The following is a 27,136-nucleotide window of genomic DNA, read 5'->3' on the forward strand; positions in this document are numbered from 1 at the left end:
TGGGGGTCATCTTTTGAAACCGGCTGAAAAGAGCTTATTTTATAATCAACATTTCCCAGAAATCACTCACAAGCTACAGGCTATGGAAAGAAACCCAGAGTTTTGACAAACTGCATTCAGTGCACATATTGTCAAAAGTTTGCGGAGCTGAAGGCCAGCCCTTCGAATATTTTCAGATTTGGTTTTCCAAAGGAATGTTTTTTGAAGCTGCAAATATCTGGAGGCACGGATAAAAAGCAAAAGTGAGATGTTGTGTTGGAGCTGGATTTTCAGGGACAAGGGGCAACTTTTCATAACTATGAAAAGTTATAGTTCACTTTTTATTTTTCATCTAAGCTTGAAACATCATTGAACAATGGAGGAGGTGATAATTAAGACCCAATCATAAATCAAAACTCTCCAATCTGGTTGATATTCCATTTAGACTAACCGCAAACTCTTTAAGAAGAAGCATCCTGGTAGACCAAGTGTGACATTAGTGCTTAAGAAACTGTTGCCTTTATTTCAAAAAGCTCTCTGATGTGTAAAGGAAATAACTGCAAGGGGCATAGAGCACAGTCACATTTTCGATTACTCTGATTACTGCGATGCTAAGTGTTCTGCATTAACTTGACCAGGCTGTAGTACTTGGTAATTTAATTAAACTTGAATCCAGGTGGTGTTGTAAAGGTATTTTGTAGATACAGTTAACACCCACAATCAGTAGACCTTAAGTAAATGAAACAACCCCTAACAACATGGGTGGGTCAAATGTGATCAGTTGAAGATCTTAGTAGCAAAAGCAGGTTTCTCTTTTTCCTGCCTGATAATTAAAAAAAATTGAAATGTAGTTGATTTACAATGTTTTTTCAGGTATACAGCAAAGTGACTCAGTTACATACATATATAATATTGTATACATATATATACACACACACACACACACACACACACACACACACACACATACATACATATAGAGATGCGGGTTTCATCCCTGGGTTGAGAAGATCCCCTGGAGGAAGAAATGGCAGCCTGCTCACATATTCTTTTTTCTTGTAAATTATTTTTTATTGAAGGATAATTGCTTTGAGAATTTTGCTGTTTTCTGTCAAACCTCAACATGAATCAGCCATAGGTATACATGTATCCCCTCCCATCTAGGTTGATACAGAGCCCCTGTTTGAGTTTCCTGAGCCATACAGCAAATTCCCATTGGCTATTTTACATATGGTGCTCCTGTATTCTTGCCTGAAAATTTCATGAACCAAGGAGCCTGGTGGGCTACAGTCCATGGGGTTGCAAAGAGTTGGACATAACTGAGCAACTAAGCACAGTGCAGCATATGTATATATACCTACACACACACACACACACACAGAGGTTATTACAAGTTATTGAATACAATTTCATGTGCTGTACAGTAGGTCCTTGATGCTTACCTATTCTATGTACAGTAGTTTGTATCTGTTAACCCTACTTTATCCCCCCTGCTCCTTTCCCCTTTGGAAACCATGTTTTTTTCCTATGTCTGTGAGTTTGTTTCTGTTTTTGGAAATAAGTTCATATATATTTTTAAGATTCCACAAATTGCTATCATATGATATTTGTCTGTCTGACTTCACTTAGTATGATAATCTCTAGGCTCATTCATGTTGCTGCAGATGGCATTATCTCATTCTTTTTTATGGCTAGTGTTGCACTGTATATATGTACCACATCTTTATCCATTCATCTGTCAGTGGACACTTAGGTTGCTCCTACGTCTTGACTATTATACAAAGTGCTGCCATGAACAACAAAAGCAGGTTTTTTAGAGAAGAAATTTTGCCTCAAGACTGCAGTGTCGACTGCTGGTTGAATTTCAGCCTGCTGGCCTCCTCTGCAGACTTCAGACTTGTTAGCCTTCACAATTAACTGAGTCAGTAACTTAAATCTCATTATATATATACATACACATACATACATGTATGTATGTATGCTAAGTCGTTTCAGTAGTGTCCGACTCTGTGCAACCCTATGGACGACAGCCTGCCAGGCTCCTCTGTCCATAGGATTCTCCAGGCAAGAATACTGGAGTTGTCTCTTACAGCTCCTGCGATGGCAGGCAAGTTCTTTACCACTAGCGCCACCTGGAATTGACATATATATTTCTGATTCTATGGAAAATCCAGAGCAATTCAATCACATTGTGTACTTGAGTACTAGCAGTAGTTTTTAAGATGGAAATTCAGAACCATTCAATCTGGATGGACCTTCTTCCTGCTCCTGTGAGTTTGTACTAAGTGAATTGACAGCACTCTTAACTTCAATTCAAATGTGACAAAATGCTGTCTAGGGAAGTGAGACAGATGTTTGGGTTGTCAGGCTGCCTGGAGATACACACAGAACTCTAGTGGGTAAGAGCCAGCAGAGAGCACTCACCAAATGAGACCCATAGGCTTTCCACTCATGACTTGAAACAAAGACCTACAAAGGAGTAAGCTTTGAGGATAGAATGTGAAGAAATCTATGCTGTTAAGAGCCTGTTGGGGAAGGACAGGTTTCCTAATCAGATGGAAAAGTCAAACAAGAATATATCCCACAATAGAAGAACACTTTTTACTAAATAGAATGACATAGGCAATGAGAATACAGGTAATATGCAACTAAAATCCAAGCCCAACATGTAATGTTAAACAAAGGCTCTAAATGACAAAATTACCGCCATGTGCAAAGAATGGTATTACTCTTTCCATTCTTTACCAGAGTCATCTAGTCTTTGCCCGTGAATGAGTCAGTTTCCTAAAATACAGAGTTCTTTCCTAAGAAGACCTGCACTCTGCTTACATTTCTCACGACCACTAAAGAACAATTAGCATTAACTCTTTCCAGTCTTCTAGTTTCAAAAAACTCAACGGCCCATACTAGAAGTGATAGGGATAAAGCGACCAAGTAGGTGAATAAACAGTTAATACCACTTGGGGATTTTAAGTAAAAAAAAATATGGGAGACCCTTGTAAGTTAATGATTACTCAAGAAAGCAGGTGTTCTTAACCACAAAACCAAGCAAGCTTGCTTGGTAACAGAACCATGCAACAGAATCACAGGACATGCCCCCAAACAGCAAAACAATGGTGGCTTGAGACCCACATCCTGCTATTGAGTTCAATAAGTTAATGATCCCTTGGATATGCTCTCTGCACACATAAAAAACAATAACTTGTGGACCTAGCTTGACCACACAGGAACAAGAAAACCCCCCTGCCCAACCTGGAGGAGGAGCTGATGATGGAAGCATGTCTACTCAAGAAAGACAAAGTTCTTCTCCATCTCCTCACTTTTCCTTTGATTATAAAACTATAGCCCAGGAAGTTCTCTGTGCATGGCACTGCCTCACCCATCCTCTTGTAAGCCTCACAAGCATCCTATTCTTATCTCTTTTCCTCTCGCTGAATTCTTTCTGCACTGAGACATAAAGGACTGTGGTACCAGAGCTTTTCGGAGCCCTCTGAAACAACACAAAATGATTTTCGAAGCAAGATGCATCTCCAAACTATTTAAAGATTCAAAAACAGAAAATTGGAGGCGTAAGTCAAGTTATAATCCTGATCTTTCTGTCCCTGTCTGGCTAACTGCTCACCCAATCTTTTTTTTTTGTCTTCCAGTTAGACTACATTTCCCAGGGTTCTTACAGTTGGATGTGGTTATATGACAGTTTTGGTCAGTGGAATGTGGAAGAAAGTCACGTGTAACCAGTTCCTGGACTGCCCTCACGGCCAGACCTCCCACAAGTGATCTTCCATGCTTTTTCCTTTTTGGCAACAATCCTGGAAATGCCTAGTAGAAGACAGACACCACAAGGTGGAATGAACCTGGCTCCCTTTATCACCACCTGGAGAGCTGCCAGCTGACCGCAAACACCTGTGTTGGACTTCATCTGAGCAATAAACTTCCATGTGTTAAGTCATTGTGATTAGGGTTTTATCTGCTAAGGCAGTGAATTCTCAATCAACATGGTGAGTGAACAGCATTACTTTCACTTTTAATGTACTGGAGGGGAAGGGCACATGTTTGCTTTAATCTACTGATTGGGAATGTCATTTATAGCAATGTGGTTAATATAATTAAATGCCAAATCAGCCCCAAAGGTGGATGCCACATAGAATTTAAAATTGAATATATGAAAGAAGTGACTTAGCACAGATTTATCAGTTAAAAATAATTTCTCAGAATTTTAACAGCATGGTTCTATTATTTCAGTTTTTCTTTCATTTTCCTTTTTCCTTCCTTATAGGTATTTCAAATTCAGTAGGTCCACAGCCAAAATCCAGTGCCACCAGAAAATCCTGCTACCTCCAACTTTAAAATCTATCCTGAATCAAATTTTTTACTGCACCCAACTCTCCAGTCTGAATTACCATCATTCCTCTCCTGAACCTGTAATTAATTGGTCTTCATGCTGCTATGTATTTTAAAATTGTAAAATACTTTAAACTATCTGTGCCTTTATACTCTTTACTATATAAATTAGTATGAAATTGTACATAATCATAAATATGGAATTGTTTTCAGTGTTTACATTTGCTGGTCCTGAGCATATCATACTTTGGCCACCTGATGTGAAGAACTGACTCACTGGAAGACTCTGATGCTGGTAAAGATTGAGGGCAGGAGAAGGGGACAACAGAGGATGAGATAGTTGGATGGCATCACTGACGCAATGGACATGAGTTTAAGCCCGGGAGTTGGTGATGGACAGGGAAGCCTGGCGTGCTACAGTCCATGGGGTCACAGTCAGACACCAATGAGTGACTGAACTGAACTGAGCATGTCAGCAGCCTTATTGCAAATACCTGGGACTCTGTCTAGTAGTTAGTTGGAGTAGCCCCATCAATGAGTGATGGATAAATCGATAAATACTCCAGCTTTCCTCCCCTCCATTTCCCAGATATTTCAGCAGTACTGAGTTTGTAACCCAGTGGGAACCTGCTTGCTGACCTTGAACTGGCCTTTTTACCTTCCTGGTTTTACTTTTCCACATACGAACTGATGCTTTCTGATATCATCTATCAAATAAATTGATATTAGTGAGAATACCCCATCTGATGTGTGTGGATGATACCCTGCTGTAGCTTTAATTTGCATTTCTCCAGTTAGGCAGGGACATCTTTATATATATTTCTGGTCATTTGAGTTTCCTCTTCTCTAATCGGCTTCCTTCTTTTTCGTGTCAGTATCTAAGATCTATAAATTCTGGATTCTAATAGTTTTCTGGTTATGTTCCTTGCAGAGAGCACCACTGTTTTCTTGTGGTTTGTAAGTCTTCCTTAGTATTGGTTCCTATTTTTCTGTGTGATCTGTCTTTTCCCTCTAGGAAGATTTTAGGACATTTCTTTTTACTTCTGATGGCCTGTATCCTAATTTTACTGCTAAACATAAAGGACTCTATTTATTAAGTCATTTTTTAAATAAAAATGAGCGCATAACACTTCAAAAAGTTTAATCACAACAGACATACCTAATGCAGAAAATAACACTCCAAACTGGTACTATCAATAGTTTGCGGCATGCTTTTTCCCACACATTAACATTTATTAAACATTTTGAGTTGATACATAAGTTGCTTCTTAGCAGTTTTTGGCATCTTTCAGTCAATCCTTTTTTTTTTTTTTACTGCTGCAGATGTTACATTTTATAGACATTAAGTAGTTCTTATTAATCAACATTTGGGTTCTTTCCAAGTTTAAAACAAAATTTTGCAACAAATATTCTTGGACCCATCTCTTTGTTCAGGAATAATTTTTAGAAGTGGAAGTTCTGGGTCCAAACCCAGAATATTTTGAATTTTAATTAATACTGCTAACTTACACACTAAAAAGGTTGTACCAATTTATAGGCAGAAAATGCTATATTTTTATATTAGTAATCTAAATCTTTGCTAATAAGATGGGTAAAACATGGTTTAGTTTTCATTTTTTAATTCTGTGATGTTTAGTTTCTAACTTACTAATTTTGGTTTCTAGCAATATTCACTCTCAATTTATTACCTTTTAAAATTTAAGCTATTTTGCATGATTTTAGGTTATCCTTTTTTGTAAAGAGCAGCCACTTCTTGTTCTATCATTGTAACATCCTGTGAAATCTCACTGAAGGTCGGAAACAAAGTTTTTAAAGGTCTCAGACGTTCTCTTAACTCAAAAGGTAGTCTTGTGCCTGTTCATCACTATCCTTGTGGAATGGTCTGAGTGAACAGAATTTTTTTCAGTAGTGTGATCTATATGGAGTAATTCTTAGTCCCTCTTTTGATCTAACTTGATAACTGAATGCTAGTTTTTCTGTTTATTGTCCATTTCTGACCTCTGAACTTACCCCCTAGCTCTACAGGCTCTGGTTTCAACTCTTGCCACCAGGGGACTCTCCCACTTTGGACTGTCTTGATAGATATATTCTACCCTAGGTGGTGCTGGTAACCTATTCCTGGCCCTTAATGGGAATTCAGACAGTTATAGCAAGAAATGTTTTACAAATGGTATCTGATATAGTCTAGTTAAGATTAATGGGGAATATACAACTAGGTAAAAAACAGATAACTCATGAGAACCTACTGTACAGCACACGGAACTCTACTCAGTGCTCTGTGGTGATCTAAGGTAAGGAAATCCAGAAACGGGATATATGTGTATGGATAGCTTATTCACTTTGTTCTACAGCAGAAACTAACACAACATTGTAAAGCAAGTATACTCCAATAATAATTAATAAAAAAAGATTAATAGGGAATAAAAGTACATTGCTTAGAAAGGCTTGAAATAGATCAGAAAACATTTTCACATTAATTGTTCTTTTCATATACTTCAAATTTGTACTTAATGCCTTTTTCCTCCTGGACATCCAAAGGAACACCTGGATATCTGTAAAAGAAAAAGATGTCTAATTAAATATTATGCAAATACATCACACATGCAAATAGTAAGAAAACTTCAAACTCTATAGAAGGTTAGAAAATGAAATGTATAATTCTTCCTTTCCTTCTTACTCCTAATTCTTCACCCCCAAATTAACCACTGTTAGCAGTTTGTCTTTATCTTTCCACTCTATTATCCAGCTAATATGAAATTTCTTAAGGACGTTTTGTAAGTCTTAAACTTGGTATCAAATTTCTTGTGTGAGCAAAGGGAAAATAAAATTCAACCTTTAGCTGTCAGAGTGGAACTGAAGTTATATGTGATATATGGATATTCTTGATTTCTGTTTAATTAGTAGACACGGCACTGCTCTACTTCCCCACTGTGTGGCTTACTGCAAATCCTTTACTAGAATCACTGTTTATTTTTTCTATGCCCTAACACTCACTTAGGTTGGTGTTCCCACCAGCTTCTAAGTCAAAACTCAGGCCCTCCTTTGGGCATATACTTAGAAGTGGGATTGCTGGATCATATGGTAGTTCTACGTTTAGTATTTTGAGGAGCCATCATACTGTTTTTCATAGTGGCTGCACCATTTTACATTTCTATCAGTAGTGTGCAAGAGTCCTAATTTCTCCACATCCTTGCCAACACTAACTCTGATTTTTCTGGTAAGTAAGACACTTAGTAAGTGAAGTCCGGTAAGGCTCTTGAGGAGATAATTGCATTTCCATGTTCACTACAACCAAGATATGGAAACTATAGCAACAAATGAATATATAAAGAAAATATGTATACATAAAATAGACTATCATTCAGCTTTCTAAAGAGGACATCCTGCCATCTGTAACAACATGGATGAACTTGGAGGACATTATGCTAAGTGGAATAAGTCAGTCACGGAAGGACAGTATTGCATGATTGTTCTTAAATGAAAAATCTACAATGGTCAAATTCATGGAAGCAAGAGAGTACAAGGGTGGTTCCCAGGGGTTGGGGGAAGGAGGAAACAGGGAGTAGCTGTTCAAAGGGTATATACAATTTCAGCAGGATAAGTAAGTCCTGGAGATGTTCTGTGTGACACTGTGCCTATAGTTTACAATACTGTATTGTATTGATGAGGGTAAAGGAGCGTGAAAAAGCCAGCTAAAAACTCAATATTAAAAAAAACTAAGATCATGGCATCTGGTCCTATTATATCATGGAAAATAGAAGGGGAAAAGGTGGAAGCTGTAATAGATTTCCTCCTTCTGGGCTCTAAAATTACTGTGGATGGTGACTGCAACCATGAAATTAAAGATGACTGCTTCTTGGCAGGAAAGCTATGACAAACCTAGACAGTGTGTTAAAAAGCAAAGACATCACTTTGCCAACAAAGGTCCGTATAGTCAAGGCTATGGTCTCTCCAGTAGACACAAATGGTTGTGAGAACTGGATCATAAAGAAGGCAGAGTGCTGAAGAATTGAGGCTTTCAAACTGTGGTGCTGGAGAAGACTATAGTCCTTTCGAGAGCAAGGAGATCAAACCAGTCACAACATAGATGACCTTACAAATGGAATACTAAGTTAGAGACTTCACTTTATATGACTCTGTTAATATGAAATATCCAGAATAGGCATATCTATAGAGATAGAAAATAGATTAGTGTTCCCTAGAGCCAAGATGGGAGGGGAATAAAGAGCAGCTGCTAATGTGCACAGGGATTTTTTGGGGTGGTGGCGAAAATGTTCTGAACTTGAGATTGTGGTGATAGCCACAAAACTCTGAATATACTAAAAATCACTGAAGTTTATATTTCGAATGGATGAATGTTGAGATGTGTGAATCATTTCTCAGTAAAGATGTTCATTTTTTTTTTTTTCTAAGAGTCAAAAAGCCAGCCCTGTATTTAAATTATAAAGAATTCTAAAGGGTCACAGCTTTGTAAGATGTCCGATTCAGAGCAACAGGGTTTAGAAAGGTATTTTAAAGGTATTTAATATGAAGCTGAGTCACACAGTAATTTATTCTTTTTGTTAGTAGCAAAAAAAGAAATGTAAAAAAGAGGGACAGCAGAGATCAGTATCCACAGAAGGTGAGAATCAGCAATCTAAGCAGTACAAAAGAAAATAAAGCTGGGAAAAAGAAACACAGTTTTTAAAAACTGTATATACGGTGGTGGTTTAGTCATAAGTTGTATCCAACTCTTTGCGACTCTGTGAACTGTAGCCTGCCAGGCTCCTCTACCCCGGGATTTCCCAGGCAAGAATACTGGAGTGGGTAGGCCTATCCCTTCTCCAGCAGATTTTCCCAACCCAGGAATTACACTGTGTCTCCTGCATTGCAGGCAGATTCTTCACCAGCTGAGTTACCAGGGAAGCCCCAACTCTAGAAAGCAATATACTTTACTCTAAAGCTTTACAGTAAATATATATAATATATTTTACCCTGCAAAAGTATGACTTAATTGAGACTGGCCCTCATCATCCATTTATACAGACTCTGCTCTGAATGTTGCTTTTAGGAGGAATTTCCAAAATCAAACTTGCACTCAAAGGAAAACTGCTTTCAACTGAGAATGTCTGAAAGAATGTGTTAAGAGCTAGTCTAAAAGTGTTGGTATAATTAATCTACTCTCCATAGCCCACAGCTGAAAAGTGCTTTTAAACTGAAATGTTTAAAATGTTTAAATGTTTAAAACAATCAGTTTCATGCTAAAAGCACAAGTACAGAGTAAATCAAATGTAACCTCCTCTTCCACCTCCACCACTGCTAAGGTCCTTCGTCTTTCACCTGGACTGCTGTAACCGGCCTCCCTCCTTCACTCCTGTCCCTCCAGCCCACTTCCCGTAACAGAACAGTTAAAGTGAAAGTTGCTCAGTGTCTGACTCTTTGCGACCCCATGGACTATACAGTCCATGGATTTCTGCAGGCCAGAATACTAGAGTGAGTACCATTCCCTTCTCCAGGGGATCTTCCAAACCCAGGGATCAAACCCAGGTCTCCCACATTGCAGGCGGATTCTTTACCAGCTGAGCCACAAGAGAAGCCCAAGAATAGTGGAGTGGGTAGCCTACCCCTTCTCCAGAAGAACAGTATCACTCTCTATTCAGAACCCTCTAGCCTCGCCCTTGGTCTGATCCTTCGGGCCCCTCGTCACTCAATGCCCACCGTGGCTTTCAGGTTCAGGGAACACGCCAGGCTTATTTCTGCCCTCAGGTCTCTTGCACTAGCTACTTTTGGTTTCTGGAATGCTCTTCTCAGGTCTTTGTGTGGCTGGCTTCTTGCTGTTTAGCTCTCAGTGTAGGCATCACCGTTCAGAAAGGACTTCTCAGACTATACAGCATCTACCACATTGCAGTATTTCAATTCACCACACAGCAACTCTTTGGATGCTTACCTGTTATTCACCCCCCTCCTCCTATTATGAAAAATGTGATCTGGAGCATAGTGATAGTACATCACCTGTCTAGGTAAACACTGTATCCCCTAAGGCAGTGGTCTGATCCTGAATAGGCAGAGATCTCACAGAACCAACTAAGGCCGACTCTCTAGATTTCAGCAAAATCATTAAAACCTGTACCTTCCCAAGTGTGTTAAAGCAGATACCCAAAATTCCTATAGCATATGTCTATAAAACACATTACTACCTTGAATTCTATCTGAAGACACACTGTCTTTTTTATAGTTCTTAAGCAGGAAAGCCAAAGTTGCTTCAGACTAATTGATAACATTTTACTTACTCTGGAAGAAGTTTATATTTTTCAAAATCAATTTCTGGGAAAAACACATCACTTTCAAATTCTTGCATGATCCTTGTCACAAATAGTCTAAGATGGCCTGGCTTGTTCATGGCTTCCTTTGAAATAGAACAAAAGGCATTAATTTCCTTATTTATCTGTGTCTAAAGCTATAGAAACTCTAATATTTTTAATTACTTCCAAAGTATACTATAATTATCCTATTCTTCACTTTGGGTCCCTGCTAAGTATGGGTCTCATACTTCACTCTGGGTCTCAGCTAAGTATGACTTAGCTGAGAATGGCCCTAATCATTTATCAATAATTACAAGGGTGAATCAAATATACTCTGGGCTCTAGTTTGCTTGCATAAACTCTTTTTGCATCTAAGCATTCAATCTGTCTTTCATCTTTGGTTGCTTTTTAAGAATTAAAACCCCCAGATTATCTACTTTCCCTCCATGGAAAAAACTTACATATATATATATATATATATATATATATATATGTATATATGGATAAGATAGCAATTTCATGAAACTTTGACTAATGAAAATCCCAAGGGCATACTTAGCACCTTTACATAAAATTTAATAATGTTTCAATTTCTCAGCAGATAGTCACAATGCTAGTAGGTAGCACATTCTGTCTGCTGTTGCCAATGATTGCATTTGGTTTTATGGAGACAGTGGCACTGCCTATAACACTGTTGTTAGTTTCTACAGAAAAAACTTCCCTGGAACAAATATCTTAAAATTTGAATATAAAGTCAGGAGTCAGTCCCAACTGTAGCTCTAGGAAAGCAATAACTCTTGATTTTGAAATAGCTTACAGAGGTAAAAACAAAACAAACCCACAAAACCATATACATATAAATTCAAGTGTTTGTAATCCTTAAGATTCCACCTAAAGGTCATAGAACAAATTTTACTTTTTATTTTCAATACTATGGCTTCCATTAAATCAGTTTTTCTCTTGCCCCAACCAAATCAATTCAACTGTACCAAAAATTAGAAAAATTGAAGGGACTAATCACAGTAGCATTTGAAGATCTATGTCAAAGTTAATGATATTTGTACAAGTATATGTATGACTGAGTCCCTTCACTGTTTACCTGAAACTGCCACAACATTGTTAATTGGCTATACCCAATACAAAATAAAAAGCTCAAAGTTTGGGAAAAAAGTAATAGTTAATGATATTTGGTCCACTGTTTCTGTACAGAGTCAGATGGTAAATATTTTAGGCTTTGTGGGCCATACAGTTTCTTACCTTTGTAGCAAAAGCAGTCATAAACATCAATAAACCAATAGGCATGGCCATGTTCTAATGAAACTCTGTTTACAAAAACAGGCTGGTAGATTTGAATATTCTACAAGTCATTGTGATGTGAAGTAATCCCTAGTGAATTATCACCTAGGGATTCTACTTCTTTATTTATATGCATTTAGATATATCAAATTATATAAATGTATTTAAGTACTTATATCGTTTAGAATACATTTTCAAGTGACTGCAGTATTGAATCATTCAAAATATGATAGACACTGAAGAAAAGAAAGGATTTATTTTCTTAAAAAATTCATACTTGGCCAAAAAGACCAAAGAAAAATGTCCATTTTCCCCCTATTACAAATGGAGGAAATAAAGGTTGTAGAAAGAGGAACACAAAAAACAAGAATTTTTATAATCCCAACTGGGATCTTGGTATACCTCTTCTTTCTAAAATAATTTGTGTTCGTATATTACCACAAGCCACCAAAGGATAGGGGCTGACTTTTTTTTCTCCCCATAAATGTTCATCTTTCATCAATGTTATAAAATTCTATTTATTAACCTCAGCATTTTCTAAAGCTGGAGGTCTTCTGGTATCCAGCAACAGGAATTATTTTCTATTTTACATACTGTCTTCCTTTATGATATGAAATCATGTAACACTTTCTCCCTATCATTTTAAATGAAAACTGTTGAGGGAGTCTTCTGTTTTTAATTAGCTCATATCCACCTAGTCACTATATATCAATGGACAGCCACAGCCTTTTCTCAGTAAGTAACGTATTTATCCTGAAAAACAGATGATAACTCAGTGTCTGCCAGGCACATACGGAACAGTAAACAATGCACACAAATACAGTTCTCAGGCAGGGTTTAGAATGTTTTTAAAATTGGAAACATCAACTATTTTGAATTGAAAATAAATTGGTATAGACCTAAAAACTTATTTTAAAATGAGTAATTCAAACTGACAGTATGTCTAATTTATAGAAATAACACGCTTTGCTCATGGCTTATTTTTTCAAAGTTCAGATGGCAGGGAGGCTGAAAGAGGGTAGACTATTTCTTTATATTCACAGATAATTTTACTTACCTTATATACAGAACTGCCTCCCACTATCCAAACCATGTCTACTTTATTTGTTAATTCTGGATCTTCAATAAGTTCTAAGGCATCATCCAGACTTTTGGCAAGAAAATGAGCTCCCTTTGGAGGTTCCCTGAGATTAACAGAAAGAATTACACATGATATCTACAAACACCATTCATATTAGTAAAATAATCTGACTAGGAAGCAGTAATTATAAAGTAAAAATCATCATAAACATAAAATCTTTCAATAAAAAGCATTTAGCATCAGTATGGCCCATGGCCAATAATTTAACCCTTATTTGTTTATATACAGTCCACAATGAATCAAAACCAAAACCACCTGTGATATCGCATGATATGTGTGGAGAAAGATAAGAACAGTGGTTGTTTCTGGAGGGAAGGGGTAAAGATTCACCAGTAAGGGACTTGAGGCAGCTTTCTGGGAGTGACAGTAACGTTCTCTACCTTTGATATGGGGTTATACTGGTGCATGTTGTTGCTGAGTTGCTAAGTCATGTCCGACTCTTTGTGACCTCATCGACTGCAGCACACCACGCTTCCCTGTCTTCCACCATCTCCCGGAGTTTGCTCAAACTCATGTCCATTGAGTCGGTAATGCTATCTAACCATCTTATCCTCTGCTGCCCTCTTCTTTTACCTTCAATCTTTCCCAGCATCAGAGGCATAGGTGCATACATTTGTTAAAATGTAGGAAATGTACACATAAGACAAAAATGTAATTTTGTTGTACATAGTATGTATTTTAAAAGAAAAACTATAAAATAATATTAAACTCTAGTTTTCCAAGTTTATTTATGTTGTAGCAGGTATCAGTAATTCATTCCTTTTATTGTGGAATAATATTCCATAGCATGGATATAGCACATTTTGTTGATCCATTCATCAGTTGATGGACATTTGGGATGTTTCCATTTTTTGGCTGCTATGAATGATGCTGCTTTGAATATCTGTGTACAGGTTCTTATGTAATTATGTTTTCATTTCTCTTGGGTATATATACCAAGGGGTGGGATTGCTGGGGCATATGATGATTCTATGCTTAATGTTTTGAGAAAATACCTGTTTTCCAAATGTGGCTGCATAATATTTCTTTTAAAGCCACAACTGGATTGTCTAGAAAGCTTTGCAAAGGCATTTTTTTCCTATACCTCATTAAGGAAACACTTACCCAAAATGACTAATATCTGGCAGCAAATTTTGGGGCTACTTTGAGGATTCAGTTTCTTTTTACACTGGCGGGGGCAGGGGGCTGGTAAGAAAGTGAATCTATCTAAAAGCTTACATGATTTAGAGATTTACCTGTGTGAATCTCCCCATTTTTATTTAGGACCTAGCAGTGCCTGGCACACAGCAGGTGCTCAGGATATATGTGGAACTGACCACAAGTAGGGAAGCAGAAGGAAGGACAAAAAATAACTCTAAAATTTTTCCCTAACTGGTATCCTTATTTCCTTGGTGTGCTTGGTAATAAAGATTTTAAATTTTCTTTCCGCCTTATTAAAAAAAAAGTGAAAATACACCAATGAATGTTATATATAAATGCATAAGAAAAAAACAAATCCAATCAGATACACCACAGGGGGGTCATAAGGAAGAAATTGGAGATATGCTTCCCCAGCTGAAAATCTCCCGCATTGAGATTTATGTTCGTTTTAGCTCAAGCTGGCCATAGATAAACTTCAGTAGTATTCAAGAATATGTTATTAAAGAATCTCTGGGAATGGCAATACAATCAGTGAGTCTCAATGCTACCAAGTAAAGAGATAATCAGAATATCCTTGCAACCAGGAGAGACCAGCATGAATACCGGGGCAGATGGCAAGATGCATTCCCCCACCCAAAGGCGGTCAGTGCAAATATTCTGGTACACTTTCTTTCATGTTTTTAACCTATGCCATTCTAGGAGGGATTTGGGAGAAAATCTATACAAGCCTGAGTCCCCTTAGGCTATAGTTACGCAGTGTTTTTTTCCTTCCCACGGTCTTTGATATATTCACTTGGCTAGGCTACAGTACTCAGTTATTTAGACAGCAATCTAGGTGTTGTCGTGAAGGTATTTTGTAGGTGTCATTAAGGCTGATAATTAGATGACTTTAATTTGGGCCTAGATCTGATAGATAGAGTGCCTGATGAACTATGGAATGAACTATGGAACTATGTTCGTGACATTGTACAGGAGACAAGGATCAAGACCATCCCCATGGAAATGAAATGTAAAAAAGCAAAATGGCGGTCGGGGGAGGCCTTACAAATAGTTGTGAAAAGAAGAGAGGCGAAAAGCAAAGGAGAAAAGGAAAGATAGAAGCATCTGAATGCAGAGTTCCAAAGAATAGCAAGAAGAGATAAGAAAGCCTTCTTCAGCGATCAATGCGAAGAAATAGAGGAAAACAACAGAATGGAAAAGACTTCAAGAAAATTAGAGATACCAAGGGAACATTTCATGCAAAGATGGGCTTGATAAAGGATAGAAATGGTATGGACCTAAAAGAAGCACAAAGTATTAACAAGAGGTGGCAAGAATACACAGAAGAACTGTACAAAAAAGAGCTTCACGAACCAGATAATCATGATGATGTGATCACTAATCTAGAGCCAGACATCTTGGAAAGTGAAGTCAAGCGGGCCTTAGAAAGCATCACTACGAACAAAGCTAGTGACATGATGGAATTCCAGTTGAGCTGTTTCAAATCCTGAAAGATGATGCTGTGAAAGTGCTGCACTCAATATGCCAGCAAATTTGGAAAACTCAGCAGTGGCCACAGCACTGGAAAAGGTCAGTTTTCATTCTAATCCCAAAGAAAGGCAATGCCAAAGAATGCTCAAACTACTGCACAATTGCACTCATCTCACATGCTAGTAAAGTAATGCTCAAAATTCTCCAAGCTAGGCTTCAGCAATACGTGAACCATGAACTCCCTGATGTTCAAGCTGGTTTTAGAAAAGGCAGAGGAACCAGAGATCAAATTGCCAACATCTGCTGGATCAGGGAAAAAGCAAGAGAGTTCCAGAAAACATCTATTTCTGCTTTATTGACTATGCCAAAGCCTTTGACTGTGTGGATCACAATAAACTGTGGAAAATTCTGACAGAGATGGGAATACCAGACCACCTAACCTGCCTCTTGAGAAATCTGTATGCAGGTCAAGAAGCAACAGTTAGAACTGGACATGGAACAACAGACTGGTTCCAAATAGGAAAAGGAGTACATCAAGGCTATATATTGTCACCCTGCTTATTTAACTTCTATGCAGAGTACATCATGAGAAACGCTGGACTGGAAGAAACACAAGCTGGAATCAAGATTGCTGGGAGAAATATCAATAACCTCAGATATGCAGATGATACCACCCTTATGGCAGAAAGTGAAGAAGAACTAAAAAGCCTCTTGATGAAAGTGAAAGAGGAGAGTGAAAAAGTTGGCTTAAAGCTCAACATTCAGAAAACGAAGATCATGGCATCCGGCCCCATCACTTCATGGGAAATAGATGGGAAACAGTGGAAACAGTGTCAGACTTTATTTTTTTGGGCTCCAAAATCACTGCAGATGGTGACTGCAGCCATGAAATTAAAAGATGCTTACTCCTTGGAAGAAAAGTTATGACCAACCTAGACAGCATATTCAAAAGCAGAGACATTACTTTGCCAACTAAGGTCCATCTAGTCAAGGCTATGGTTTTTCCTGTGGTCATGTATGGATGTGAGAGTTGGACTGTGAAGAAGGCTGAGCACTGAAGAATTGATGCTTTTGAAGTGTGGTGTTGGAGAAGACTCTTGAGAGTCCCTTGGACTGCAAGGAGATCCAACCAGTCCATTCTGAAGATCAACCCTGGGATTTCTTTGGAGGGAATGATGCTAAAGCTGAAACTCCAGTACTTTGGCCACCTACCTCATCGAAGAGTTGACTCATTGGAAACGACTCTGATGCTGGGAGGGATTGGGGGCAGGAGGAGAAGGGGACGACAGAGGATGAGATGGCTGGATGGCATCAGCGACTCGATGGACACGAGTCTGAGTGAACTCCGGGTGTTGGTTATGGACAGGGAGGCCTGGTGTGCTGAGATTCATGAGGTCGCAAAGAGTTGGACACGACTGAGCGACTGAATTGAACTGAACTGAAACCTCTACCATTAAGAAATGGAACACGATTTTCTTGCAGTAAATTTGTTACAGTACTTACTTGAGTTCTCTACTGAGAACTATATTAATTCTGTCCTTTAAAGGTCGATTCTTCTCTGGAATGGAGAACCAGGTCTTCCTACCCATAATCACCAAATTCTGTTTACCTTTAAAATCACATGGAAAGAATAAATATATTTTGGGAGCATATATATATATTTTTATATACTTATACATATATGCATAGATGATGGTCATAGTGACACCTAGTGGATCTGCTTTAAAAATTAAAATTAAAAACAGCTTTACCAAAATTTATCATGTCATCCATTATCTAAGTCTAGTAACTATTATTCCCTTTGCCTTTAGCCAATTTATAACCAATATATAGCTTTAATCAACTGTAATCATGTACATTATAGTAGTTAAAAGCAAAGATACTGGGATGAAGTGCTAAAATCGAATGTATTCTGTCATCTACTGAGCTAGTCATGTGTATTTCCTGTGCTTTATTTTCCTTACCTATAAAATGGAGATAACAATGGTTCCTTGTAGAGTTGTTATGGGTATTTAAGACTTATTTATTGTTATGGGCAATTGAGTTCTTAAGGGTATTTAAGTTGTTAGGGGTATTTAAGGGCTTCCCTGGTGGCTCAGATGATAAAGTGGCTGCCTACAATGCAGGAGACCTGGGTTTGATCCCTGGGTTGGGAAGGTCCCCTGGAGAAAGAAATGGTAACCCACTCGAGTACTCTCGCCTGGAAAATCCTATGGACGGAGGAGCCTGGGAGGCTGCAGTCCATGGTGTTGCAAAGAGTCGGACATGACTGAGCTACTTCACTTCTGGTGGCTCAGCTGGTAAAGAATTCGCATGCAATGTGGGAGACCTGGGTTCGATCCCTGGGTTGGGAAGATCCCCTGGAGAAGGGAATGGTACCCACTCTGGTATTCTGGCCTGGAGACAGTCCATGGGGTTGCAAAGAATTGGACATGACTGAGTGACTTTCACATATACACATTATTTATATTTGCATACTTTATAGATTTAAATTACAGTAATTTTTCTTAAATTAGACTTCCCTGGTGGCTCAGATTGTCAATCCCCAGGTGTGGAAGATCCTCTGGAGAAGGAAATGGCAACCCACTCCACTCTTGCTTGGAAAATCTCATGGGAGGAGCCTGGTAGGCTACAGTTCATGGGGTTGCAAAGAGTCGGACACGACTGAGCGACTTTACTTACTTAATTTTTCTTAAAGATAGCTGCTTTATATTCTAAGCAATGAGCTTAAAACATTATCAATTGTGCCTCTATGCTTCTCTTTCAAGTATACTGCTTCTATAAAAACTTTACATATGTAGCTTCCATTTTTGTTTAATTACTTAGGAGGGAAAAACCTTGGGAGCTGCATATCTGGATCAAAGGAACATATACATTTCTGATTTTTGACATGTTCTGAGAGACTATCAAAGGAGTGCATGTGTCTGTTTTCTTGAAGAATCATCATTAGTTCGATTTTTTTCAAAACAAAAACATGAAATTTACAAACTGCAAAAAATTTTATTTTCCTCCAAGAATAAACACCCGCCCCCCCCCCCCTGTAATTCAGAGAACCCTTATACAATATGCACTATATTTTCAAGGACAGGACTTTATGTGTTCAATAAGATTATCAACTATTAATGGAGCTAACAGGTGAGTCATTCTGATGAGGAAAATGGCACAGACCTAACAACTAAGGTAGAAGTGATGAATGAAGGACGCAGGGAGACAGCCAAGACATCCTTGGTTCCCTTTCATTCATTCATTCATCCAAGAAATACTATATTTACTGAAAACAAGCAAACAGGCAGAGGATGCTCTTATTAGCAGGCCATACTTAAGATTCTTGAGAGCGTTCATGTCAATCCTTTGCCTTAAAGCTCTTGCCATCTTGTCTCCACCAGTGATTCAAGGGCCAAATCCAAGGACCTTTTATCCCTGCCACTACAGTTACGCTGCATCTGCTCCTTTCTGATTTATGGTTGCCCTGTTTACGCTGCTCCTGCTCCTCCAATGAACAAAGATACACTCCTCTTAGGTTTTAAATGGTCCTATCCCTCATGCCCATATTCTTTTCCCTGGTTATCCTCTTCTTGCCAGTGGCTCAGTTCACCTCGTTCCCTGGGCCTGAAGTTGTCTCGAATATCCTACAAGCACTTCAAAATCTTCATCATTAGAGCTGCTCACTATTCCCCATGTCACTCAGACTATCAAACTGGAAATGAGAGTTCATCCTTGCCTTACTGCACCACCTTCAACTTTCGGATCTCCAAATCGAGCATCTTGTAACCCTTTTTTGCCCTTTGTCCTATCCACTGCCATTCAGACATCTTACAGCAGCAGCGATTTCAAAAGCCTCTTCCGTTCTCCTTTGCGAGCACTGACCTCCACAGAAGCCTTTACCTAGCTTCCAATTTTGCCCAATACCTGAATTGTACGCGCCCACATCAAATTTCAAATAAACTTTTTTTTTTTAAGGAATGTTTAATGAGTCTTGGGAACTGTATACACACTGATGTTAAGACAAAAGGTCCAAGACTAACATGAGAAACTTTTCACTTAAGTAAAATTTGCACTGGTAAGCTTCCTCAGGCAAGACCTTTGGCAAACTTGAAGCACTTAAAAATGCCACATTACCTTCTTCTGAAGAGACTGTAGTCATTCTTTGGAAATACTTGAATTCATTCCTACAAGTTAAGAGAAACACGCAGTTCCTCAGAATGTGATCCCATGGGCTTAAGCTCTAAAGCCCCCCGACAAACGGGGCGCTGGTTGCGGGGTGGTGGTGAGGACTTTCAGGGCTGGGATTTTGCTCCCGGGGTAGGAGCCGGGAGTAAAGGTCTAGCCGGGCAGCTGGAGCGGGACGTAAATCAATAACTTGCAGTCAAGCTCCGGAAGCAGAATGAAGCCCAAGCCTAGCTCTCGCCAGCTCAGGTCACGAGACCGACCCCTCCTCCTCCCAGCGTCGGCGCGACGCGTCCCAGCTATCCCGATCAAGGGCCGTTGGCGCCAGCTTCCACTCTCGACCCATCCACCTCCCCGGGCTCAGCAGATACCTGAGTGGTGGCCAGGGCAGGTTCCCGTTCTTGCCGATGCCCATGTTCTGGGACACAGCGACGATGCAGTTTAGCGGACGAACCATGACAGCTGCAGGAAACACTTTCTAGCTAGCCGTGAACCGCGGTCTCCGCACAGCCAGCTTGGCGCGAAATTTTGGCCGCCCCGCCCCTCCAGCCCTATTTGCGTAGGCGAGACCGCACCCCCGTCCCGCCCCCCGCCCCGGCGCACCGCCGGGTCACGACGTGCTCGCGCCCGCAGACACCCCGGGAACTGCGGCCGCGGGCCCGCGCTCCCGGCTAGGCCCGGCTCTCGGGCTGTTGGCTCTCGGGCTGTTGACTCCCGGCCTTGCGATGTCGCGCCGGAAGCCGGCCTCCGGCGGCGCCGCTCCCGCCAACCCAGCGTCTGCAAAGCAGGCTGTTTTGAGCAGATTCTTCCAGTCTACGGGAAGCCTGAAATCCACTGCATCCCCAGCGGTTGCAGCCGAGAAGGCGGACCCTGACTCTGACTCCGCGGCGCCCCTAGCGTCCAAGCTCCCGCCGCAGTTGCAGCCACACGTGGTGGGTTCGGTCCAGGACGGGGCGGGGCAATCGGGGAGAGGGGGCGGGGCCAGACGGGCGGAGGCTGCGCTTGTGGGTGGGGCGGGATGAGGCGGGGACTGTGCGCGAGAATCGGCGAGGTGACTGGGCCAGACGAGAAAGGGGCAGGGCTCAGGAAGGAGGCGGTAGGAAGAGGTAGGCCCGCCTCCATCCTAGGTGCCCTTCGAACCGGGCTTCCCTTGTGGCTCAGCTGGTAAAGAATCTTCCCACAATGCTGCCTGGGTTCGATCCCTGGGTTGGGAAGATCCTCTGGAGAAGGGAAAGGCTACCCACTCCAGTATTCTGGCCTGGAGAATTCCATGGAGAAGTCCATGGGGTCGCACAGAGTCGGGCACGACTAAGCGACCTTCACTTCACACTTACACTTGAGGTATTAGTTTTGAGGTTACGGTCACACCAACTCTTAATGGCAGCCCTGAGACACAAACTCAGGTCTCCTGACGCCCATTCTGATGAGTAGGGTCAGAGGATACCTCTTTTAATCTCCATTCTACCCGCCCGCCCCCCCCCCACCTTTTCTTTCCCCCCTGAATTAAGGGTTGAAGAAGAGCCTTGTTCATTTTAATCTCCATTCTACCCGCCCGCCCCGCCTCCCCCCAGCCCCCCTCCCCCACGGCCCCCCTCCCCCGCCCCGGCCTGAATTGTGGGTTGAAGAAGAGCCTTGTTCATTTGTATTTGTTTAGTTAGGTGACTGGATGAAAACTGTCGTTAAAACAGCCTTGCCCAATGTTTCGGGTGATTACCAGTAAAAGTCATGATTTCTGTGCGGTTCCCTGGTGGCTGTACCTACCCCTTGTGGTTCAGATTATAAAGTCTGATACACGATATGAGTGGATAAAAGTTTCTTGAGACGATACAGATGTGCTAGTCGTTGGGTCCTTCCTGTTGCTTGCCATCCTTTGAGTAAAATAGTTTTGTTGCGTTTTTGACCAGAAACACTGCCACAAAGGAAAACCTAAGGGTGAGCCCTCATTGGGGCTCCCTGGTACAGCATTTCTCGAACTGAAAATGTGGAAGGCAGTTGTAGATTGGCTTTTAAGTAACCCTCCAGGTTTTGAAGCAGGTGACAGCTTGGCTGCTTCAAAATTTTGTTCCCTTCATTTATATTTCTTCTATAGAGGATTGTACCTCTCCTGTCTTTGTTTTTTGACCATAGTGTGCATTTCCATGAATTCACCAAGATTTTATTTTACACCTACTGTTTACAGGTCATTTGGTGAAGGAGCTAAGTTTTTGACAGTTTTTCTGTCAGCATACAGTCCATAATCTTGTGGCATCTTCAGTGGTAAAACATAAGCCAAGTTTGAATATGAAAGAGTTAAATTGCAATTAACATTTCAAAAATGATACCATTCTTTAATTATCTAAATATTAGTTTTTTTTCTTGAAGGTACTCTATTTAGCGTAGGTAAGTAGTGTGATTCATAATCTGAGCTAGGACAAGGCTGATTAAGTGAAGAAAAGTAGCAGCCTTGGTTCTAATTCTAGGACTGCTTGAGATGCCGAGGCTCGTGACCTGACCTCCAGCTTATCTTTGATGATGGTAGAACAGTTCACCCATAGCTCTAAGTAGACAATTCTATGAAGGGTGGATGGCAAGAACCTACTGTCATTCAGAAGTAAAGTTTAAATTATTTTGCATACATCAAATTTTGAGAGTAGAGATGACACATCCTTTTCTAACATAGGTTGCAGAAATTGACAGAAGTAAAAAGAGAGCACTGGAGAGTGATAGGCCTGTTAAAAAGAAAGCGAGGAAAGTCCAAGAAAAGGAAGGAAGTGATTCTGTAACGTCTGGAAACTCTGGTGAGTTCTGGGGCAGTTTTTCTTCGTTCTCACAAGTCATGGCTCTGATATTCTTGTGTTCTGAGGGAAGAGGAGGCTATAGGAGAACTGGGCCATTTTTTTCCTTTGTGGAGAAAGGCTTCCATTGTGCTTAAGCAGATTGGTACCTTCTTAAGTGGTGGTGTGTGGGTAGAAGGTTGGAGAAGTAGGGGTAAAAGCTGGAGTTCTGCAATTTGGCTGTAGTTCTTTCAATTTTCTCTTTTATTGCCTTTAGCAAATTTTGATCTTGATTATAAAAGTAAAACATTCTTATTATAAAATTTTCAAACAATTCAGAAACGTAGAAGGTAGACAAAGACCTCATAGTCTTTCTTTCAGTAAGGCCTACTGCTGATTTTTGGAGATGCTGTATATTCTTCCAGATTTTTCTACTTATGCACATCTATATGTATAAACATATACCACAAAGTAGTTAACGAATAGTATTTCATAAATTGTAATAGACTATATATACTAATTTGCAACAATTTTTCCCCTCTTAGAGCTTTTTGAACAACATTCAGTGTTAGGACGTGTAGATCTAGCCTGTCCTTTTTAATCATGGAGCTGTTTCTTCTGTATGTGAAAAGATTTTGGGTAAAACCACCATTCCTGAGCTCCCGGACTTCTAGCGGAGGTATTGGATACAGATACTTGAGCAAATTTTTCTTTAGTTAAGTGGCCTCAGACAGTTTATGATAGGAGAGGACAGAGAATGCTTCTTTCTTCATTATTCTCACGAAATTATGTAGGGAAAATGAAGTGAAGTGAAGTGAAAGTCACTCAGTTGTGTCTGACTCTTTGTGACCCCATGGGCTGTAGCCTGTCAGGCCCCTCTGTCCATGGAATTCTCTAGGCAAGAATACTGGAGTGGGTAGCCATTCCCTTCTCCAGGGAATCTTCCCAACCCAGATCGGACCCAGGTTTCCAGATTCTGGTTTAGAACCCAGATTCTAAACCATCTGAGCCAGCAGGGAGGCCCAAAACAAATGAGTCAAAAACAAAAAAGAAAAGTGTCAGTTTGGTGGATCAAGAAGTAAAATTTGAATTTATGTATGAAATAACTGTAGAAATGGAGATGCATGATTAAAGTGAAGGATAGGTCTGATGATACCCTTTTCCTCTTCCTACCTGAATGGAGGCGTGACTCGACAGAATTTGCATTTTCCAGGGCTGTCTACTTTTCTTTGCTTCATTACTCTGCATCAGTTCAGTTCAGTTGCTCAGTCGTGTCCGACTCTTTGCGACCCCATGAATTGCAGCACGCCAGGCCTCCCTGTCCATAACCATCTCCCAGAGTTCACCCAAACTCATGTCCATCAAGTCGGTGATGCCATCCAGCCATCTCATCCTCTGTTGTCCCCTTCTCCTCCTGCCCCCAATCCCTCCCAGCATCAGAGTCTTTTCCAATCAGTTAACTCTTCACATGAGATGGCCAAAGTATTGGAGTTTCAGCTTTAGCATCAGTCCTTCCAATGAACACCTAGGACTGATCTCCTTCAGAATGGACTGGTTGGATCTCCTTGCAGTCCAAGGGACTCTCAAGAGTCTTCTCCAATACCACAGTTCAAAAGCATCAATTCTTGGGCGCTCAGCTTTTTTCCAACTCTCACGTCCGTACATGACCACTGGAAAAACCATAACCTTGGCTAGACTGACCTTAGTTGGCAAAGTAATGTCTCTGCTTTTGAATATGCTGTCTAGGTCGGTCATAACTTTCCTTCCAAGGAGTGAACGTCTTTTAATTTCATGGCTGCAATCACCATCTGCAGTGATTTTGGAGCCCAAAACATAAAGTCTGACACTGTTTCCACTGTTTCCCCATCTATTTCCCATGAAGTGATGCCATGATCTTCGTTTTCTGAATGTTGAGCTTTAAGCCAACTTTTTCACTCTCCTGTTTTACTTTCATCAAGAGGCTTTTTAGTTCCTCTTCACTTTCTGCCATAAGGGTGGTGTCACCTGCATATCTGAGGTTATTGATATTTCTCCCGGCAGTCTTGATTCCAGCTTGTGCTTCTTCCAGTCCAGCGTTTCTCATGATGTACTCTGCATAGAAGTTAAATAAGCAGGGTGACAATATACAGCCTTGATGTACTCCTTTTCCTATTTGGAACCAATCTGTTGTTCCACGTCCGGTTCTAACTGTTGCTTCCTGACCTGCATATAGGTTTCTCAAGAGGCAGGTCAGGTGGTCTGGTATTCCCATCTCTTTCAGAATTTTCCACAGTTTATTGTGATCCACACAGTCAAAGGCTTTGGCATAGTCAATAAAGCAGAAATAGATGTTTTTCTGGAACTCTGTTTCTCTTTTCATTACTCTGCATAGACCTGATCTGTTTAGTTTTTCAGTAAAGTCTTCAAGCTGTTAATGAACAGCATCTGTTTGCCTGCTGTTGTTCTGGAGGCTTTTTGTAGTTCTTTTATTGTATCCCTTGTTATTCTCCTTTTATAGAAGAAGAGTTTGTGATATGTGAGGTATGAGGGTTACCACACTTCAGTAACTTACCCTGGCATCCAGGAGAGATGAGGTAGAAATGGGGCATCAGACTTGGAATGTTATGATAGAAAACCTTTGTTACTTGGTAAACATTGCTCTCAGGAAGAAGAAAGAGTTTTCACCAGTCAAAAGCTGGGTAATTACTCCACCTCATTTTTTTTTTTTTAAGTATCAAAATGATTAAGATATAGTTGCAGGTTATACAGTTTACCCATTTAGCATGTACAGTTCAGTGACTTTTAGTATATTCACAGAAATGTGCAGCGCTCATTAAAGTCAATTTTAGAACATTTTCATCACCCTCAAAGGAAACAGTACCTGGTAGCAGTCACTTCCCATTTTCCCCCAACAGCACTCCTTCAGACCTAAGTAAGCACAGATCTATTTTCTGTCCATAGATTTGCCTATTCTGAACATTTCATATAAATAGAATCTTACAGCATGTGACCTTTTTGTCTGTTGTACCCCTTTCAAAAGTTTTTTAAAAAATTTCTTGTTGTTCATCTTCTTGTGATTTAATTATGTTATTTTATAACAGAGAATTTGGTTAAATTTTAACCAAAACTTTTATTTTATATGGTTAAATTTATATTTTAGCCATTTTAAAGTGTACAGTTCAGTGGTATATACATGTGTGACTACCTTTGAAGATCTCCCCAAATTCAGACTTGCTTTAATTACAGATAAACATAGTGTAGAACGCTGTCTCAAAAGCATTTTGAGAAATACAGATATCCATTATCTTAATGCTATATAAATTTGGACTTTACAAAATCAATTAAGGATACAAAAAAATATAGCTAGGGTATATAATAATAGTATACAATTAAAAAAAAGACCTGGAAAATGTATCAGATATTATGCCTTTAAACTGTACCCAGAAAGTTCAAATTGAAATTTGCCTTCAGTTCAGTTCAGTTCAGTCGCTCAGTTGTGTCCGACTCTTTGCGACCCCATGAATCACAGCACGCCAGGCCTCCCTGTCCATCATGACTCACGTCCATCGAGTCAGTGATGCCATCCAGCCATCTCATCCTCTGTCGTCCCCTTCTCCTCCTGCTCCCAATCCCTCCCAGCGTCAGAGTCTTTTCCAATGAGTCAACTCTTCGCATGAGGTGGCCAGAGTACTGGAGTTTCAGCTTTAGCATCATTCCTTCCAAAGAACACCCAGGGCTGATCTCGTTCAGAATGGACTGGTTGGATCTCCTTTGCAGTCCAAGGGACTCTCAAGAGTCTTCTCCAACACCACAGTTCAAAAGCATCAATTCTTCGGTGCTCAGCTTTCTTCAAAGTCCAACTCTCACATTCATACATGACCACGGGAAAAACCATAGCCTTGACTAGATGGACCTTAGTCGGCAAAGTAATGTATCTCTGCTTTTGAATATGCTATCTAGGTTGGTCATAACTTTTGAATATGCTATCTAGGTTGGTCATAACTTTTGAATATGCTATCTAGGTTGGTCATAACTTTTCTTCATATAATTGCCAGGTTATCCTTGAACCATTTTATAAAAGACATCAATCAGTATTTATAATTATTAAACACTAACATCCTAAAGTTAAAGCTACTTAATAAAAAATTTTTTAAGTAAAATGTTTTAAATCAAAGGATAGTTGATTTAGATTGCTAGATTTTGGTGTACAGCAAAGTGATTCAGTTATATATATATGTGTGTATACCTATATATATTTCAGATTACTTTCCTTTATTGGTTATTATATAATATTGAGTATAGTTGCCTTGCTCTACAGTAGGTCCTTGTTATTTATTATATATATAATATATAAAATATATATTATATATATATATACACACATTATATATATATATATATATATATTAGTTTATATCTGCTAATCCCAAACTCCTAATTTATCCAACCCACATCTCCTTTGGTAACCATAAGTTCGTATCTATGTCTGTGAGTCTTGTTTCTTTTTTTGTAAATAAATTCATTTGTACCATATTTTAGATTCCACATATAAGTGATATCATATGATATTTGTCTTTTCTGACTTTCTT

The 27,136-nt window shown here is 39.8% G+C and overlaps 2 protein-coding genes across 4 annotated transcripts in view; one reads left to right on the forward strand and one right to left on the reverse strand.

Moving 5' to 3' along the window:
• Nucleotides 1-1,028: 1,028 nt before the first annotated feature.
• Nucleotides 1,029-20,345, reverse strand: DHFR (dihydrofolate reductase). 2 transcript variants are annotated; one of them, XM_004009054.6, is made up of 6 exons: nucleotides 20,187-20,345; nucleotides 19,768-19,817; nucleotides 17,152-17,257; nucleotides 12,955-13,081; nucleotides 10,590-10,705; nucleotides 1,029-6,872 (listed from the first exon to the last, which is right to left on the reverse strand). In XM_004009054.6, exons 1-6 carry the CDS (start codon nucleotides 20,270-20,272, stop codon nucleotides 6,794-6,796), a joined length of 564 nt encoding a protein of 187 aa, XP_004009103.1. In that variant the 5' UTR covers nucleotides 20,273-20,345; the 3' UTR covers nucleotides 1,029-6,793. The 2 variants fall into 2 exon arrangements, with proteins under 2 accessions (XP_004009103.1, XP_042106657.1); XM_042250723.2 differs by lacking the exon at nucleotides 19,768-19,817 and having other exon boundaries at nucleotides 20,187-20,198.
• Nucleotides 20,346-20,446: 101 nt separating this feature from the next.
• MSH3 (mutS homolog 3) overlaps nucleotides 20,447-27,136 on the forward strand; it is a 190,506-nt gene continuing 183,816 nt past the window's right edge. The window contains exons 1-2 of one of the 2 annotated variants that reach the window (XM_042250722.1): nucleotides 20,447-20,747; nucleotides 22,475-22,592. In XM_042250722.1, the coding sequence (XP_042106656.1) occupies nucleotides 20,541-20,747; nucleotides 22,475-22,592 (325 nt within the window). In that variant the 5' untranslated portion in view covers nucleotides 20,447-20,540. The remainder of the gene's footprint in view (nucleotides 20,748-22,474; nucleotides 22,593-27,136) is intronic. The other variant, XM_012178913.4, reaches the window with a different exon arrangement.

This window comes from Ovis aries, chromosome 5 (genome assembly GCF_016772045.2).
Source record: "Ovis aries strain OAR_USU_Benz2616 breed Rambouillet chromosome 5, ARS-UI_Ramb_v3.0, whole genome shotgun sequence".
Lineage (NCBI taxonomy): Eukaryota > Metazoa > Chordata > Mammalia > Artiodactyla > Bovidae > Ovis > Ovis aries.